General features: G+C 56.0%; 1 protein-coding gene across 1 annotated transcript; it reads right to left on the reverse strand.

The window, feature by feature from the left end:
* Nucleotides 1–748: 748 nt before the first annotated feature.
* On the reverse strand, nucleotides 749–17388 carry POMGNT2 (protein O-linked mannose N-acetylglucosaminyltransferase 2 (beta 1,4-)). Its single transcript, XM_040994944.1, has 2 exons — nucleotides 17316–17388; nucleotides 749–2867 (listed from the first exon to the last, which is right to left on the reverse strand). Exon 2 carries the CDS (start codon nucleotides 2747–2749, stop codon nucleotides 1007–1009), a length of 1743 nt encoding a protein of 580 aa, XP_040850878.1. The 5' UTR covers nucleotides 2750–2867; nucleotides 17316–17388; the 3' UTR covers nucleotides 749–1006.
* Nucleotides 17389–17792: the final 404 nt, after the last annotated feature.

Genomic DNA, 17792 nt, shown 5'->3' on the forward strand with positions numbered 1-17792 from the left:
ATAACAGGCCCTGTGGAAGGCAGGACATAGGGCTTTGCCACCACCTGTGCTGGACCCACTGAGTCGCAGCTGGGGAGGATGTGTGTGAGGGCATCCTAAGAGCGGGGCGCTTCTTGGACATCTGAGTTCCTGGCTCTTGTGTCCGCTGCCCTCATTAGGACACTTGCACTCCCACAGAACGGTGGGGTGGAGCCTTGAGCGGTCCCTGGAAGGGAAGGTCCTATGCGAGGATTCTTCCTGTGGAAGAGACGCAGCCCAGCCAGCCCCAGGCAGCCTGTCTTCAACCTGCACAGGGACACTGAGGCCTGGCGTCCAGCTGAGGATAGGGGAGACCCCTGGTGAGTGGGTAGATCCTTTCTCACCGCAGCTCTCCGCTGAGCCCCTTCCAGGCGTTTCTCCCACCTCGATGGAAATAGAACCTGGCCAGCCAGGAGGAGACTTCCCCAGCCTGCTTGCTTCCCAACCCTGGCCACATTCCTGCTGTCACATGGCTAAACACCCAGGATCCCAGGGCCCCTGGCTAAGGGGCAGCAGCCCCCTTCCCAGCGTCCAATAAAAGTGCTGGGCCGAGGCGTTTATCACCATTTAATGAATGCCCCCACAGACACCTTCACATTGTGCTACCGGCACAGCGAACCAGCCAGCCGACCAGTCACAGCATTCCTCAGCTTCCGGAAACCTGGACACTGACCAGGAGGATGCAGCGGGGCACTGAGCCAGACAGCATCCCCGGATCTGACCTCCCTTCCTCCTCCTCCCCTCAGTCCTCACCACTTCCAGGACCTTCTCCTGTACGGGTGATTAGCAGACGACAGAAGGAGGGGCCCACTCTCCAGTTCAAAGAGCAGTGCCGTGACCACCACCCCCAGATGCAGTAAGACAACACGTAGGCGTTGGCCTGGAGCAGGCCTGCCCAATAAATAGAGGAGTAATTGCCAACAGTTACGGCGACGATGGTGGCAGCAGGGAGCGCGGGTCCAGGGCCACGGGGCAGTGGGGCTGCCTGCTATGTGCTGCACACCAGCACATCCGCAAAGGGCCCCAGGAGGAGCTTGTTGAAGATGCAGCGGACCCACACCAGATAGGTGGTGAAGGGCTTGATGTTCTCCGTGAAGGTGTGGTTCTGCAGGCTCAGGATGTAAGGCACGTAGCTGTTCTCGCCCTGCTCCTGCAGCCACACCTCGTACTTGACCTCCCTCACCTTCAGGTACTTGAGGTTCCAGGGGATCTGCCAGGACACAGTGAGGCGGGCCTCGGAGGCGCCCTGCACGGACGCCTGGCACCGCGCCTCCCGCACCTTGCCCGGGTACAGGCTCACTGTCCACTTCTGCCTCCGTGGCCCTGGCTGGCCCTTCACCACACGCCGTATGGTTTGCATGAGGGATGGGATGTCCACCCTAGTGTCCTGATAGATCCGGAAGAGCCACTCGGGGTTCCGGCAGCAGAGGTGCCGTGGGACCTCGCGGCTCTGCAGGATGCGGGCCTGTTCAGCTCGGTCCAGGTGGGCGATGCCTCCCTGGTCCCAGGGCCTCTCGGGGTGCGTGACCGTGTTCTCGGGCATCATGTTACGCCAGGCGACGTACTGCAGGTCCATGCCGGGCAGCAGGGCCAGCGTCTTGTAGGGCGTGTAGTGGTCGGGATTGACGCCGTACGGGAAGAGCTCGACCACGGTTGCTCCACGGGGCAGGAAGAGGGAAGTGACCAGCTGCGCCCCGTGCATGCTGACCAGCATGGAGGCGTTGCTGACCAGCCGCACGATGTCTGCAAAGGTATGGTCCTCCAGCGACACGGTCACCGTCTTCATCTGGAACTCCTGGGCCAGCTCCAGCAGCAGCTCTGCCTCATTCAGAATGAGCCTGTTGTGCGTACGGCTGAAGACCAGAATGTACTCCTCACCCAGGGGGGCCCCCGAGTGGCTCACGTTCAGTTTTTCCATCATGAACTGTGCGAACTGCCGGATCTCGTTGCCTGACACGAGGATGTTGGCCTTGGGGCCTTGAGGCTGGACAAAGCCATACTGGTACCAAGTGGTGACCTTGGAGAGACCCACAAAAGCATGGGAGAAGCAGAGCAGCCGGCCGAGGGTCTTCAGCTGAGCCCGCAGCAGCGGCTGCTTGGGGCTGAGGAGCTTGTAGAGGTCAAAGTGGGCGCCCTCGCCCCAGCCCTCCATGAAGAAGAGCCGAGCCTCGTGGGCCAGGCCAGGGAACTGGCGCAGCGTGTAGAAGAGCGGCAATAGGTCGTCGTGGAAGACGTGCATGAGGTTGTCGGGATTGAAGCGGTTGGCGATGAGTGCCACGTCGGGCACGAACACCGGCTTGGGCATGAAGCGCAGAGCCGCAGCAGGCAGCTCCACGAAGTTGAAGTACTGGGTGTTGTGGTCCTCCACGGTGGAGAGGTCAAGCAGGGCCGGCTGGAAGCGCCGCGAGCCCAGGTTGGGGAGCATGACGGAGTTGTTGCCGTGGAAGAAGATGAACTCCTCAGCCTCGTTGGAGTAGCAGAGCCACTGGAAGCGGCAGAGGCGGTCGGTGTGCGTGCGTCCCGTGCACACCATGTGGGTGCCACCCTCCATCAGGCTCTGCAGGGCCTGCGGGTAGTCGATCCTCAGCGACGAGGCCGGCTCCAGGGCCTGCTGCCCGAGGGCCAGCTCCTCCTCCAGAGTGGCTGCATGCTCGCGCAGCCGCACATGCTTCCACAGGACGGCTGCCAGCACCGACACCAGGAGGGCGTTGAACACCGCTGACAGGTGCATCCTACTGCTGCCCGCCAGCACAGCGGCGGGGCCCTAGAGGGACAGCAGCCACTGGAAAGTGCCCCAGGCTGGGTGAGCTGCGCTCATTCTCAGGGCCTCTCCAGGGGCCAGCAGAAGCCTGCACAGGGAGAGAAGGAAAAGAGAAAGGAGTTGGCAGTGTCTCTGGAGTCATCACAAGCCACCTTGAAAATCAGTGGGTCACTGTGTCACTGTGCCTGGTTCTGAGTCCTCACAGCCACTGTGCCCAGCATTCTCTCCCTTCCCGTCACTTCCCTGGGTGACATGTACCCTTCCCCTGACTTGGTACTTGGTCACAAAACTAGCTTTAGCCAATGAGGTGTTAGCAGGGAGGACAAAAAACAAGGTTTAGTAAGTGCTTGAAAATACTTGCTTATTTGTCTATCAACTAGAGCAGGTTCCATGTCATCCTTGAGATCAGCTCAGCATTGCCAGGCTGCTTCTGGACACACCTTAGACTGGGTAAGCTGGACAGAAGCTACAACCCCACCGCTGCCTGGGCTGTGAGATGCTGCCATGGCAGAGTCCCTGTCTCATGCTGCGGAGAAAAGGAACATATCCAGAGCCTGCTGAACCCCAGGCCAAGTCTGTCACTTTGCTGTGTGAGCCTGGGCACGTCACTGTGCCTCTCTGGCCCTTCCTTCTGGAATGCCAATGAATAAGTGTAAAACAGTGATGAGAGCAGAAAACTCACCATTCAGCCAGCAGCACAGAATCAGCACTGCAGGCGGGACCTGCTGACATCTGCCAAAGTTGGTGGTCAGAGTGTGACATCAACAAGATGTTTCCGTGGTGTCAAAGTACCTCTCCCCGTGAGATACTCACCAATTACAAAGGTAAACACAGAAACCACAGCCCAGATGCTGGGCACCAAGTCACCAACTTAACTGCTCCAGTAAGAACAGGTCGACAGCATGAAAGCCTTGCTATGATGCAGTGGGGGGAGAGAGGGCGCAGCACACGACTGTGGTTGTCTTGTCCAAACCATGTAACTTCAGCCTGCAGCGCCCAAAGGCAACCAGTGGAGCTCCAGACTCCTGGCATGATCCAACCCCGTTCTGGCTGTTGTAGCCATTTGGGAAGTGCACCAGTAGATCTCTATTTTCCAACCCTTTCAAATCAATAACTGAATAGCTCTTTTTTTCCCCAAAAAAATAAAACTTGGGGGGGGGAGGGAAAACCCACAGCAGGATGCGATTTGCTCCAAAATACTCCAGCAAAACAACAGTGTGCACAGTAACAGAGGGATGTTGAGTGTTGTGGGGAAGGACTGGTTCTTTCCAGGATCCTCTACTGCATTTCACATAGTAGGAAGTTAAAAAGGAAACAGTAAAGAATGAAATAGATCATTATTATAAATGACAAGAGAATTCTGGAGAGCAGATGAGAAATAAAATATCTGGAATTAAATCAACATAACTTCTCCCCCTGAAATGGGAGGCAGATGTGTGTGGCACACACGGATGCGTGCTTTGATCTGATCAAGGCGAGAACAGTTTCCAATAGATGCTGGGAGAGACAGACAGCCTTGGGCAGCCCAGCAAGATGCCCAGGAGGATGCAAGAAGGGGAGCCAGGAGTACCTGGGGGCAGAGAAACCCCGCTGACCTAGGAAGGCCTTGCAGTCCCCAGGGCCTCGCCACCTGTTCTCTCCCAGGGTCTTTGTGGTCTAAGGCAGCCTTGGCAGCAGATGGGGTCACCCACAGGCAGGGTGCCAAGGTCCACATGAAGCCAAGCCCTGCACTCAGGGTCCCGGGGCAAAGCTCAAGGAACAGGAAACACATGGTAAACAGGCGACCAGGCAGAGACCAGCCTGCAGAAAGAGGTGGGAGCTGTTTTCTGTTAGATACTCAGCCCCTCCCCGGCTCCAAGGCCTGCTGATACACGCTGGCCCACAAGGACTGTCCCTGGGTTCTTCAGGGTCCCAAGTTAGGAAGATCTGCTGCGGGCAGGGACAGAACCACAGAATATTGTTCTAGAAACAGCTGCATGGTTTAAGGCAAGGGTCCTGGAGGGCAGACTGCTCAGGTGTTTCCCAGCTTTGCTACAGGGAAGCCAGGCAGATGGCATTAATGTCATGGCAGAAACGGATGCAGAAACCCCTCAGATCATGCTCCCAGCTTGGAGCTTGGAGGCTCCTGGCATGACCAAAGAGGGGTGAGGCTCTGGTTGGCCACAGTGGTCATGAGCCTGCAGTGCATATCCCTGGTGGCTGCACTCCTTGCCTTGTCCCATTTGTCTCCTGTTCATGTTTACCAGGACCCAGCACTGTGGGGAGCGGGGTGCTAAAGCCACTCCTGGGATTGGAAGGGGCCGTTGCACGATGCGGCTGGCCCAGGGCCAGGAGGCGGAGCTGGTGTCACCAGCAGGTAAACAGGAAGTCACAGGGATAGGCTAACACCTCTGCTGCGATTACTGGCCTATCACGTAGCGCCAAGTGGACCCACGGGGAGAAGTGATTGGTGGAGAACGATATAAAAGTAGCCGGTAAAAGCCGGACGGACAACAGCCACAGAGGATGGACGGGCAAACAGGCAGACAGACAAACAAACACAGACGGATGAGAAAGACGGGGGCGGGAAGAAGGGTGCCGGAAGGGAGACGGGGAAAGTACGAGAAGAAGAAATATGGGAAGAAGGGTGGCGGAAATTAGGGCTAGAGAAGCGGCGGAGGAAAGCTTAGACCAATGGGATCAGGAGCAGCGGAGAAACGCGGCCGCTTTTGGCAGTGAGGGGTCCGGTTCCGGCTTTTCCCGGACCCTCAATAGCGCGTCTTGTCGTTTTTAGTGTCACCGTTGCAGGGCAGCAGCGACGACACAGCACAAAAAACCCACTGGCACTTGAATCCTTATCTCAAGATGTGTGTCCAGGAGAACCTGATTTGCATTTTGTCAAAGAAAACCACCTGACTGTGAGGTAGCAGGTGGCCAGCCAGGAACTGGGCAGCAGGGGTCACCATGGAGTCCTTCCAGCCCCTCTCTGTATGTCCCTCCTCCAACCGCACGCAGCGGCCTCCATAAGCCAGGAGCCTGAAGGATCAGGCAGAGCCCCGGAAAGGTGTTCAAAAGGCAGCAGATGGAGACAAAGAATGCATTAATCAGATCCCTCTCCCAGAAGAAGATAAAGAGGTTTCTCCCCACCAACCTACCGAATGTTCCTAGATAACCAACACAGTCCTCCAGGAGGGAAAATCAAACCGGGCACAGCTCCTGGCCGGGCAACAGACACACATTCACACCCCTCTCTCCCCCAGTGCGTGGTGAGCCTGTGAGACACAGCAACCCTGGGGCAGTGGCAGGGGGAACGCGGCCACTCTCCTTGCCCTTGGACACTGGACAGAGTGCAGCTGGAGCTGACTGGGCTGTGTCATGCTGATGCCTGACTCCATGTTCCAAGGGGCCCTGTGCACCAGCGGCCTCCCGGGCTGCTGCTGACCAAGGCGCTCAGAACCTGTCCAGCCTGCAGCTCTGTGTGCCCCACTGCATCTGTCACCTGGTTCTGCCGGAATGGGTTTGGGAGCCAGAATCCCAGCATCATAGGGAACCCTACCCTCCTCTGTCCTCTTAATGTCTTTCCTGGGACCCCCAAAGCAAAGCTTATGCCCTTCTTGCCCAGAGAGAGGCTAAGGCTGGCCAGACATTTGGAGTGCAGGTTCCACGCTACACTAGTGAGCTGAAGCTGCTGCTAAGAGCCGAGGTTCCTCGTGGGACAGCAAGTAAGGAGGCATGGAGGTACGGATCACCCAGGGTGACACACTAGTATGTCTCCACCTAGAGCCTCCCTGTACACCGATGCAGGTTCTTTAGATTCAAAGGGCGAGAATGAAAGTCGGACAGTGTGGCAGGCACGTAGGGTTCCACCGTACACTAGGCTGAAAACCTCACCTAGAACTCCAACAGGCTGGGACAGGGGTCCTGCTGTGTCGACCGCTGAAGATCAGGCCTGGTGGGGCCAAGCGAAATGACCAACTCAAACCCTGACTCTACAAGGTCCAGGGCTAACCCTAAGACTGAGTTCTTTGGAAAGAAAATTGTTACATGGTGCTGCAGGCAGGAAACGAGTGTTTTTGAAAACTTTGCTAGGGTTTTCCATACCTAGGGCAGCAGTTGACCGTCGGGGCAGGTGGTTGTTAAGCTGTGGCTGAGGTCTTTAGGAGGAAGCTACCAGCCACCAGAAAAGTCGGACAGACCAGGACCAGGTGTCAGAACGGGAGCTGTAACGAGGCCCGTGGCTGGCCAGGCCTGGTGATTGGCCGCGTGCTTTGCTCGCCTCCTTCCCTGCTTATGCGAGGAGCCACCTGTGGCTCCCTTGGCTGGGACGGTGAGGAGTCGTCCCACAGCTGAATCAGGTTTATGAAACAAGGGATGAATAATAAAAGCCTCCTGAACTGCCACTGAGTTGTCCCCACCACCCCGAGAGGGGGAACCCGTGGGTTGCTCCGCTGTCAGAAACGCCTGTTTTCTCAGAGGCGCTGGGACAGGCATAGGGTGGGTCCGCTCCTGCAGAGGCGGGATTCCCTCCAACTGCAGGCTTTGCAAAACCTCGCGTATCTAGTTCCCTCACGCGTCACCCTCTCTTAAAAAGCCCCTGGCTCATGCTGTGCCTGCGCAGACACCCGCGGAAAGGGGGTGATCACACTGCAGCAGCAACTTGGAACGAAAAGAAAAGCTCTCGTCTACACAAATTTCTCCAAGGTCTCGGCACCTAAGAGTCCCCTGTTCTTCACGTGGGGAACGCATGCCTTGTTACAGAGCTCTCTCGGAGCGTCTGCTACTGCCCTGAACGGGGCAAAGAGCCGTGCAACCTCAGCTTCTTGCCTAAGCAAGTCTGCCAGCCACAGCCCGATTCTCAAGGATGACTAGGTCTTCTTAACAAGCGTCATGTGTGTGGAAATGTCTCGTCTTCCAGGCTAAGTTCTTCCCTGGACTCGGCGATGGCAGTAGTTTTGAAACGGGATGGGGAGGGAGAGGCTTGGAGATAGAGCGCCGCCCTTCCCCCCATGTCCTCCTATCTGCCCACGAGTCAATCCAGTGACCCCCAGGATGGTCTTCCCTCCCCTGGGACAGGCTGGGGGGCGGGAGGGGCAGTATCATGTAATTACCCCCCTTTCCAGGCTCCTAAGCAGTGTGTGTGTGTGTGGGGGGGTGTCTCACTTTCTTACTCTCCTGGCGGAAACATGAAGTGAATAGAAAGCGCTTTCTCTCCACCCTGCCCCTTTGGGTCCCCTCCACCCCTGAACGTGGTCCGCGTGTGTCTGGTTCCCTTGCGTTTAAATCCGCTTTTTCACTCTGTAAGCTGCATTTGCGCCTGTACTTAAAATGCTTTTGAAGCAAGAGGCAAGAACCTAGCCCACAACAGTTTGGCTAAAGTAGAAATCATCTACCGATTTCCTGTCTGGATTCAAAAGCTGCTTGGACAGTTTAATAATTCAAAACTACTTTAACTGGGTTAAAATTCTGTATGTTCTCGTAAAGGCTTTTTCTCTAATTTACAGGCACCGAGGGTTATTTGTGATGTAAATTAAAGAAGCCAGTAGGTAGTAAAGACAGGCTAATTCTTCCAAAGCTTTCCTATCCTTTTGTAACTGACTTAGGTAACAAAGTCTTTTGCATCCCCCAGTCTGTTTTGTTAAATTTATTGAATGTAATTGCTTTTCACAGCTTTTTTTTTTTTAATGCTCAGGTCTAATTTTCACTTTGACCAAATGCTTTGACAATTCTTTTACATGTAAAGCTCTACGAAAAACAGACTTTGACATAGAAGCTTTGAGCTGGAACCCTGGAACGCTCATTAAAGACAAGGCTCTCAGCTGGCAGAGGTTATAACTGCCCGGCCGGGGTGTTCTCCAGGACTAAGCCGGGAGAAGCCTCAAGCTCCAAGCAGTGCCGCAAGTAACGCCCCTGTGGAAGGCTACAAACCACCAGCAACCCAAGGGTGCCCCGGTGCTGTCCTCACCACCCCTCTCAGCTTGAAGTGGCTACAGCAGACCTCAGCACACCCCCATATCCCAGGTAGCAATTGGGGTTCCTTCTGCTGGGATGGGGAATGCAAGTTGTATAAACCAACGAACAGTTTGCTGAAGAACAGGACTATTCACCTGTAACAAGTTTTCTTTTTCTTTCTTTTTTTTTTTTTTGACCACTTAGAAAAACAACAAAAAACAGCGTATGTGAGGCGGGCAGAAGCTGCAGGCAGAAACTGGTTAGTTTTCCTAGGGCGTTTGGCAGGCAAAGTGGCAGCCTGCTGAACCCTAAAGGGGGGGAAGGTGGCTTCTTAACCTCGGGCAGATTGGCTGCGAGCTCGCCTCCTCCACCTCAGGCCCTCCCAGCTGTGGCGGATTAGTCCACAAACAAAAACCCTGCAGGTGAATTAAGTTGGTAGGAAACATGTTTCCCCAACCGAGTGTAACTCGCTTGGACAGGGGGTTGAGTTGAACCCGTGGGCTGCTCCACTTTCGAGAACGTCTCTTTGTGCCTTTGTTTTCTGGTTAAAAGCCGCGGGACGAGGCACGGGGACCCATCCTATCTCGTGGCTTCCTTGACTGCCAGCTTTCAAAAACTTCTTGTCCTCCCTTGTCACGCCTTGCCCCCTGCTGGACATCTGTGACGCTGCGGCCACTCTGGCCTGGGAGGCCGTGGGGTAAGCGACTGTCAGACAAGGCAGACAAGGCCTTCCTTGTCTCACGACCCTGTCCAGTTACTTCTTCCCGTACAAAGCCGGGTCTGGGGCAGGAAACCTCCTCCCACACGCAAGGGGAACACCCAAACGGCGTTTGCCCTGAGCGCCCACCTTCCAGCGCTGAGTGGATCCGCACAGGAAATCCCTGCTACATAGACACCTAAGGAGGCCAGGAGCGGGGAGCAGGGCTGGGGGAATGGGAGTGGGGTCCTCGGGGTTTCTCCTTGTCCTCCCCACAGCAGGCTTTGTTCAGGTGTGGACAGGCAGGGCATGACTGTATTATTAACTACTGTTAGCTACCACAGCAGAGCTAGGCCGATGGCGGCCAGCCAGCACCAACTGTGCAAGCCGTGACCAGAGACCCAGCTCCCCGTGACTCCCCCTCTGCCCCAGTCAGACCCCCGATGGGTGGGTGCTTTTTGTTTTTTCCCATGAATCTGTATCCAGAGACCCAAGAAGACAAGAGAAAGTGGGGACAGGGCTCTGCATCACCTGACAGAGGAGTATGTGACAGAGTTTTAAAAACTTGAAAATAAAGCCGTCCCTAGTCTTGTGGTGGCCGCTGTGGCGGAGGTGACAGGAGGCCACTGGTAGCACCTGAAGTGACACAGTGGTCAGTGCGGGGATGTGGACCTGGCTGCGCTAGTGGAGGTGGCCTTGGAATTGCTACGGGGTGAAGAGAGCCCGACGGGGAAGGAGCCCCTCCTTGTGTCCCATGAAAAAGGGACCTCTGGACCCTCACAACTAGCACCCCACCACACCACCTCTCCCCCAAGAGCCCTCTGCCTCATGCCAGCATGATGCCCTCTGGCTTTTGCTCAAAAAGCCCTGTGCCACATGTGTGTGTCCAAAATGCTCCCCAGAGAAAGAGCAGAGGGCAGCGTCTGCTCCAGAAGGCAGCAGGTGGCAGGACCCACTGCTGCCCTGGTGGCACACATCCTCCTCCAAGCAACAGGAGTGTGGGGCGAGAGCTCTCCCACGCCCTGCGTTTAGATTCGGCTCTTGGCATCGGGGCTGGTCCCTTCTCTCCTCCAATGTCCACTTCCTCGCCTGTGCAATGGGACTAGGAACCTCCGAGGGGCCTGGGAAGATTCAGGAAGCTGCTGCACGCGCAGGCCCCAAGGCGGCACTGCCGTCCCTGTCCTGCCGCTGGGCTTCCCAACAGCAGCGGGCAGGAGTCCAGCCACGCTCCGGCTCACGTTGCTTGGTTTCCCTAATGGCTTGCTTCCCTTCTCCTGTGAAGAGCGCTCTGTACAGAGGAGCTTCTCCCAGGCTGAGCAGCCAGTTTTCAGCTCAAAAGTTAACAACCAACATTTTTTGTTCCAGGCAGTGGGCTAAAAGCTGCATGTTCATGTTCTCATTTCGTTCTCGAGCCAATGGTAAGAGGCTGACGCTATCTCTAGCGCCCCCACTTTACAGATCAGAACTCAGTGGTACTTATCCTCTGAGGTAAGTTCAAAGTCCCTTAGTTGCCCAAATCCCTTAGTTTGGATGGAAAGCAGTGTTCCGGAAGTACACGGAACTGGTCTTAGTAAACCAATGCTTACAAGTGCTTGGAAGTGAACCATTCACGCAACATTGCTGGCAAGTTTGGACACGTTTGGCTATCAGGTTTTCACAGAGAGGCACTTACATTTAGCAAAATGTGGTTCCTAGGAAATTTAACAAATTGAGTGACTGAGACATTTAATATTAATCAGAGTTTGTACTCTTGGACCAAAATTTTTTTTTTTTTTCTGAGAGGCACAGACAGAGCGTCTGGCTACCAGTTCACTCCCCAAATGCCTGAGACAGTATCGACTGGGCTGATGCTGAAGGCAGGAGCCAGCTCAACCCTGGTTTTTCTGTAGATGGCAGGAAACCAGTTATCTGAACAATCACTACTTCACCCCCCGCCTCCCCCCCCCCCCCCGGGGCCTGCATTAGCCAGGAGCACAGTCAGGAGCCAGAGCTGACGTGTGAACCAAGAACTCTGCTGAGGACCTGGGCATCTCACCCAAAGGCCACATGCCTGCACCCTAGAAGAAAACCTTAACATGGGTTGCATCTCCTTGCTCCATGAAGGAGCAAAGCCAAAGGGGAGGCGTGAATCCTTTTGCTAACCAATGGCTGGAATTCCACCTTCCCCAGAAATGAGCAGGAACCCCCTCAAAGGGGGAACCCCCATAAAATTCAAGTCTGTATTGGCTTGGCAGAATGGCTGGCCTCAGTCTTTGTTGGGAACAAGCCACAAGGCTCAAGGGCAGGGCAGTGGGGCCCAGTTCCCATGGGCTCACCTGCAATCCACTTCCAGGTGAGGCAGAAATCTGCCTGCCACAGAGCCTGCCGTGTCCTCTGGCTTTTCCCTGGTACACCTGGGACACAAGGAAGCTAGAAGTACTGTGTAAATCCTGGCACTGCTGTGTACCAAGGTGGACATGAATAGGGAGCCGTGCAGTGGGGGCTGCTGGGACATTCCCACAGGTAATGCACATCAGATCTGCCTTGTTTCCCTGGGTGAAACTGGAAATCCAAATAAAACAATTATTAGAGGGGATGTTCAGATCCCCCGATCCAGTTAGATCCAGCAGGGATTCCAGGCCATGGATACGGGGACTGAGTTCATTGGGAGGGATACCCAAGTTTGGGAAGCAGTCCTCACTCACAAAGAAATGCCAGGCTGTGTGCATCGCCACAGGTTGACAACAGGACATCACTCAGGGAAGTCAGCCAGAGGCTGAGTGAGTCTGAAGGTTCTGGAAGCTTTGGGGGTGGGAGTGGTGACAACATGACCATTCCCTGTTATGCATCTGCATGTTCCCATTGACAACAACTGCCACAGATCCCTGTCCACAGCAGGATCCTGTATGCCATGGCCACATCTCGCCCAGCAAGTCAGGAGGCCGCCAGGGCACGGGGTTCTGCCCTACCCTAGGGCAGCGATGGCCTGGCCCACAACTGCTTGCAGGCCAGTGGGCACTGCACACTCAGTGCCAGGACTGCAGAGCAGGCATGGGCAGTGTCACACAAGGCAGCTGATGACAGCGCCAGGGGCTTCCCCGGGGAGGCCATGCCATGGCCAGGGTCTGAGCAGTCCTGGCCAGATGCCTGAAGGCATCAGACAGAAGACGGATGACCGGCCTCTATTTGGGCTTTCCTTCGGTGTCGTGACCCCACTGTCCCCCCAACTCCTCCCTTTCCTGATGGCGACAGGTTCAGAGCTAACACCAGGGGTTCCCCATGACCACACTGTCCCCCCAACTCCTCCCTTTCCTGATGATGACAGGTTCAGAGCTAACACCAGGGGTTCCCCAGAGCTGCTGCTCTTCATAAACAGTAAGACCAGTTCTGAGAAGTTAGAAAGCTGGCTGAGCCTCAGGGAGACTGACCAAAGACTGCCAGCTTTCTCTTTTCATTTGGAAATCATTTCAAATTTACAAGCTGAATATGTAAGGTAAAAAGTTCTCCCACATTCTTACCTAGACACACCAATCGCTAATTAGATACATTTATCATTCTCTTTCTATATTTTTCAAACTCTTCTGATTCCTTTAAAGATACGCTAAAGACATCTTGCTCCTTTAGCTCTTAACACTTTACTGTGTTTCCTAAGAAGCAGAAAATTGCCTTACATAAAATACATGAGCCCAGGGAGTTTGTGCTGAGAGGGCACTGGTGTGGGGCCGTGGCCTCTGGTCCATGGTGCAGAGCCAATCCTGGATTGAGCATGCAATTGGTCATCAGGGCGGCTCCTCAGTCTATCCTCCTGCTTTATGAACTCGCCCATTGTTAGGAGCCAAAAGGCCAGCTATTTTCTAGAATGCTCCTCAATTTGGGTTTCTGTGTGACTGGAGGCAGGTTATGCTCTTTGTTAGGCGTTGGTCTCACGCGTCAGCATCAAATGACCTCACCCTGGGTGAGTCTCTCTCACCACCCGGGGGCAGCCAGGACCAGCAAGGGTTCAGACGCCCCATCTCATCCATGCAGGAACAGAGCTGCTCCCCTGCAGAGGAGAAGCCACTGGCCCAAGCTCTTAGGGCTGGGAGGCCACCCCTTCTCCGTGGCTGGGCCCACCAGGCAACCACGGCCCCCAAGTGCACATGCACACTGCGGGGACATAACTGTGCAGGCTGCTCTGGGAAGAGCAGGGAGAGTCCCTAGGGAGGTGAGGGCTCGGCATGGCAAGTGGCGGGTGCTCTTGTGAGGTTCTGCAAAGTGGAGAGTGAGCCATGCGTCGGCAGCATCGGCCATCACCCTGGGAACCATGTGGTCCCTCTGTGTGCTCTTAGTAGCACAACTGTGTAACACTCAGCAAGGCGTTTCTGTCCAGCTCAGTCAATCAAGGATATCCCTGCCATCAATACAGGCTAAGTGACTTCTGTCCCCAGCCTCTGCTGAGATGTACAAGCTTGCCTTGCAGGAGACGGAGGGTCCTGCCATCCTCCAAGCTCCTGACCCACTCCGCCCACACAGCCTGCAGTGCCTGTAGGGCAGCATGGCAAGAAATGAATCCAGCTCTCTTGGCCACAGCTAAATGGACTAAGGGGGGGGGCCTAGTCTAAAGTGGCCACCAGTAGGAGACAGAAAGGGACCCCCTGCAGGCTGGCAGAGAGAGGGCAGGTCCCCTGAGAAAGGAGCCTCTGAACACAGCTAGGGGTGCTGTTGCTCCAGTTCCTTACAATGGCCACTGCTGCCCTCCCGGAAGCACCACTGGTGCCCCCACCCCCCGCCCCGGGATGTGCTCTGATTCCCGCCACAAAACTGCACTGCCAGAGTCCTGGATGTGCCTCACCACAGGGCACGTCCTGAACAACCCAACCCGGGGCCTGCATGAGAAAAGGCAGCCATGGGACAGACATCAGACCAGGGCCCCCATTCCCTGCCTGAAGCCTCGCCCAGGACACGGCAAGGAAGGAACTCGGTTGTGCCTTACAAAACCAGGGGAAGAACAACCTCCCGATGTATTCCACTGCAGTCCTGGTGTTCCAGGAAAGACGGGAGGCACAGACAATGTGGAAGGATCGACTCCCAGCCAGGCCACGTCAAGACGAGAGGACGCTGGCCTCTGGAGCAGACAGAAGAGCCTAAACTTGCCCACCCCCCATCTTCACTTACTAAACACCTACTGGGTGCCAGGCACACCCCTGCCCTCTTCCTGGCACATTTCTTGGGAACCGCTCAAAAGCCTTCCCACTAGTACTGTCCCTGTTTTCTTTTCATTCTAGGAACTGAGCCTTCATGAGTTAATATTTAAGGGTCTGCAGGCTCAAGCTCAGAGCACCAGGGCTTGAATGCGCCTGTGACCCGGGGGTGGATACCCTGCTCATCGGTCCAGAGCCTCGGAGGAACACAGAGAAGCCTGGCAGACCCCAGGGCCAAGGGTTTTTATTATACAAAGAGCAAGGCAGGTCTGGATGTGCTAGGAAACCAGACCCGCAGGCCCTCGGTGGTAACTTAGCAACCCAAGGCTTCTCGCTGTAATTACTCCCCAGCTAGCTAGGCAAAAAGGGTATGTGGCTGTGACAGGTGGCTTGGGGTGCTGTGGCTGCTCTCGCCCCAAGGAAAACACAGGTGACAGACACATCAGGGTGATAACCATCCCAGATACCTTAGTGTTAAGCTGGGTGGGTCAGCCATTAACATGGAGTTATAAAACCCCACTTGTCAGACCTAAAAGAACCCTTGGAAATGATTTGTTTTAACTTTTAATAAACACAAGGTCTTGGGAGGCACTGTGAGCTCACAGGATTAAAATGGCAGCCTAGGGGATCTTCTCCTTACGCCCAGCCTCGAGGTTGCCCTTGCGCAAAGTAGGGACTGACTGGGTGCACAGAGGCAGTGCCCCATCCGACTCTCCCAGCAGCGCAACAAGCACATTCTTCTCATAACCAGCTTCTCCAGGTCCCACCCCGCTCTGAGGGAGAGGCTGTGCGGGAGGCGGGGAGCCCGCGGAGGCCCCATGGTGTCCATGGGCTGCCTCTTCCTAACACCTCAGCCCCCAGACTCGCCCAGCAGCCAGCCCCCTCCTCACCCAAGAGCACGCAGAGAGAAAAATGTGTAGAGCCAGGCTGTGGGGTCCAATGTCCAGGCCAAACGGTGCAAGGACACTCCCCTGCTGCCTCAGGCTCCCCAGGAGGTACCTGGACCTCAAGGATGGCCAAGACCACAGCTGGCAGATAGCAGAAGGGAAGGGCCCTGGTTCTGACAATCGTTTTGGCATCAGCCTAATAGTGATATGACACTTCCCCCTTCCCTGGTTCTTAAGCCATGCCAGGCACACTGCCATGAGCTTGACCTGCCTTACCTACCACAAACGTGCTGCAGGTGTCATGAATGCCAGTTCCCATTCAGGAACGTATGCCCAGAGGCACTGTAGGGATGGCTGTCTCCCACAGCTGTTAAGCAGTGGGGCTGGAATGTGAATCCTGGGTGGTAGCTGTGTGTTCCGCCTTTCACAATGATTGCTTTATCCAGTCTTCAAAGTCCCGGGAACCACACGATCCCAGGTCCTGAGGGAAACCTTCCCTGCTGGCAACAGGCTGGGATTGGCAAGCACCCTTGGGAATGTGGCGTTTGCTAATTTCATTTTTTGGTTGGCTCAGTCTCCATGAGGTACTCAATATTTTCTAAAGAAAAGCTCAAAGCAGGAACTTGCCAACGAGAAGCTGGGTCAAAAACACTTTAGTGGCTGTGACATGCCAGCACCTTCAGGCTCCAGGGATGTGCATAGTGCCCCAGCACCGGCCTCGGCTCGACCTGCTGCTGTCCGAGGGCCTCCAGCCCCCTCCCTCTCCTTCATCCTTCCAGGGACCCCGGGCTTGAGAGCAGCCAGGCTGGCCATCTTTGAGAATGGGGGACCTATGTCTGCCCCACGCTCAGTCACCTGGGAGCCAGCCTCCGAGAGGACAGAGACCGGTTCGAATCTCTCTTGGTGCTAGCATCAGCCCACAGGCACGTGTGATCCACACCTAGCCCCTGGGCTGGGGACTCACCCGAGTCTAGGAGAACCAGCCAGTGAGGAAGGAACCATCCTCTCCACTGTGCGGAAAAAGGAGGTTTGGAGGAAGCGAACAATGCATCCAAGGACCCACAGCTACCCAGAGCCAGACACCCAATCTGCGTGATCCGAGCAACCGGGTGAGCTCAGAGCCATTCAGCGCCAACAAGCTCACCCCCGAAGACTTCAACTGAACTCTTCCCATTTGGGAAGGGGAGGCTCAGTGCGGCTGTTGACGTAAGCAGGTTCCTGGCCCGAGGATCCCACCCTTCAGCGGAGGAATCCCACCAGTGGATGGGTACCAGGTGGTGCGCGCGCACACAAACAGGCATGGGATCGGTGGTCCACCGGGCTCTTCCTTCACAGGCTACCCTGGCATGGTCAACCAGGCCTGGGCAGGCTATCATCACAGGGCATTCTGCAGGTGTCCTCCTGTGCCCCACGAGGCACAGCTCGGGAGGCCTGGGACCCCTCGGTGCACCTTGCCAGCCTCCTGGCCACCAGCGCTCAAAGCACAGCATCACCCACAGCAGCTCCCGTGCCCCTACCCCCAAGAGAAAGGGCGTGGGGGGGGGCTGTGACCAGGACCCACCACGAGTTTAGGGCTTCAGCCGGCAGGTCTGGGGGTGCCACTTCGCACCAGGCGCCGGGACCCCGAGAGTTCCCATCCACCAGCACCCTCCCGCCCACCTGCGAGCCTCCTCCGGGCCGCAACACAGTTACTGCCTCGTATTGGAAACTCCGCCCGGACCCTGAAGGCATCCTCACATCTCGGGCTCACCTCAGGCCCAGCACGCGCGCCGGGCCCTAAGGGACGAGCTTCTAGGGCCAGATGCCTCCACCCCAAGCCGGCGGGGGCGCGGAGGCTGCGCCAACCCCGGGCGCACCCGTCTCACCTGAAGCCCAGCCTTGGCAGCACTGAAGCCACCTCTGCGACGCCGGCTTGTCCACCCCGCCGCCGGCCTCCAGCGCCCACTCCGAGCCCGAGAGGTCCAGGCGGAGATCGCAGGTACCGATGGGTCGTCTAGACAGCTGTCGCCGCCGCGGGGTTCGCAGGTGTCAGCCGCGCGTCTGCTTGGCTGGCCAGCCCAGCGCGGAGCTTTGCGCAGGCGCAGGTCCTAGGGGATCTGGGAATTGTAGTTGTAATCCGAAGACGAACACCGCCCCCCAACCTGCGGAATCATGGGAGTTGTAGTTTGCGTTCGGAATCGTGGAGCTTACAATGATGGGAATTTTGAGGATAACTTTATGAGCGAGCTAAACCAACGATCCAATTTCATTTACGAATTCAAAGTAATTAAAAACTTGACATGGTTTAAAAGTATGTAATTCTACAGCAAACCAGCTACTCATACAAAATCTCCATCCTCATT

Source organism: Ochotona curzoniae, unplaced genomic scaffold, assembly GCF_017591425.1.
Source record: "Ochotona curzoniae isolate NIBS_2020 unplaced genomic scaffold, NIBS_Ocur_1.0 contig_908, whole genome shotgun sequence".
Classification (NCBI taxonomy): domain Eukaryota; kingdom Metazoa; phylum Chordata; class Mammalia; order Lagomorpha; family Ochotonidae; genus Ochotona; species Ochotona curzoniae.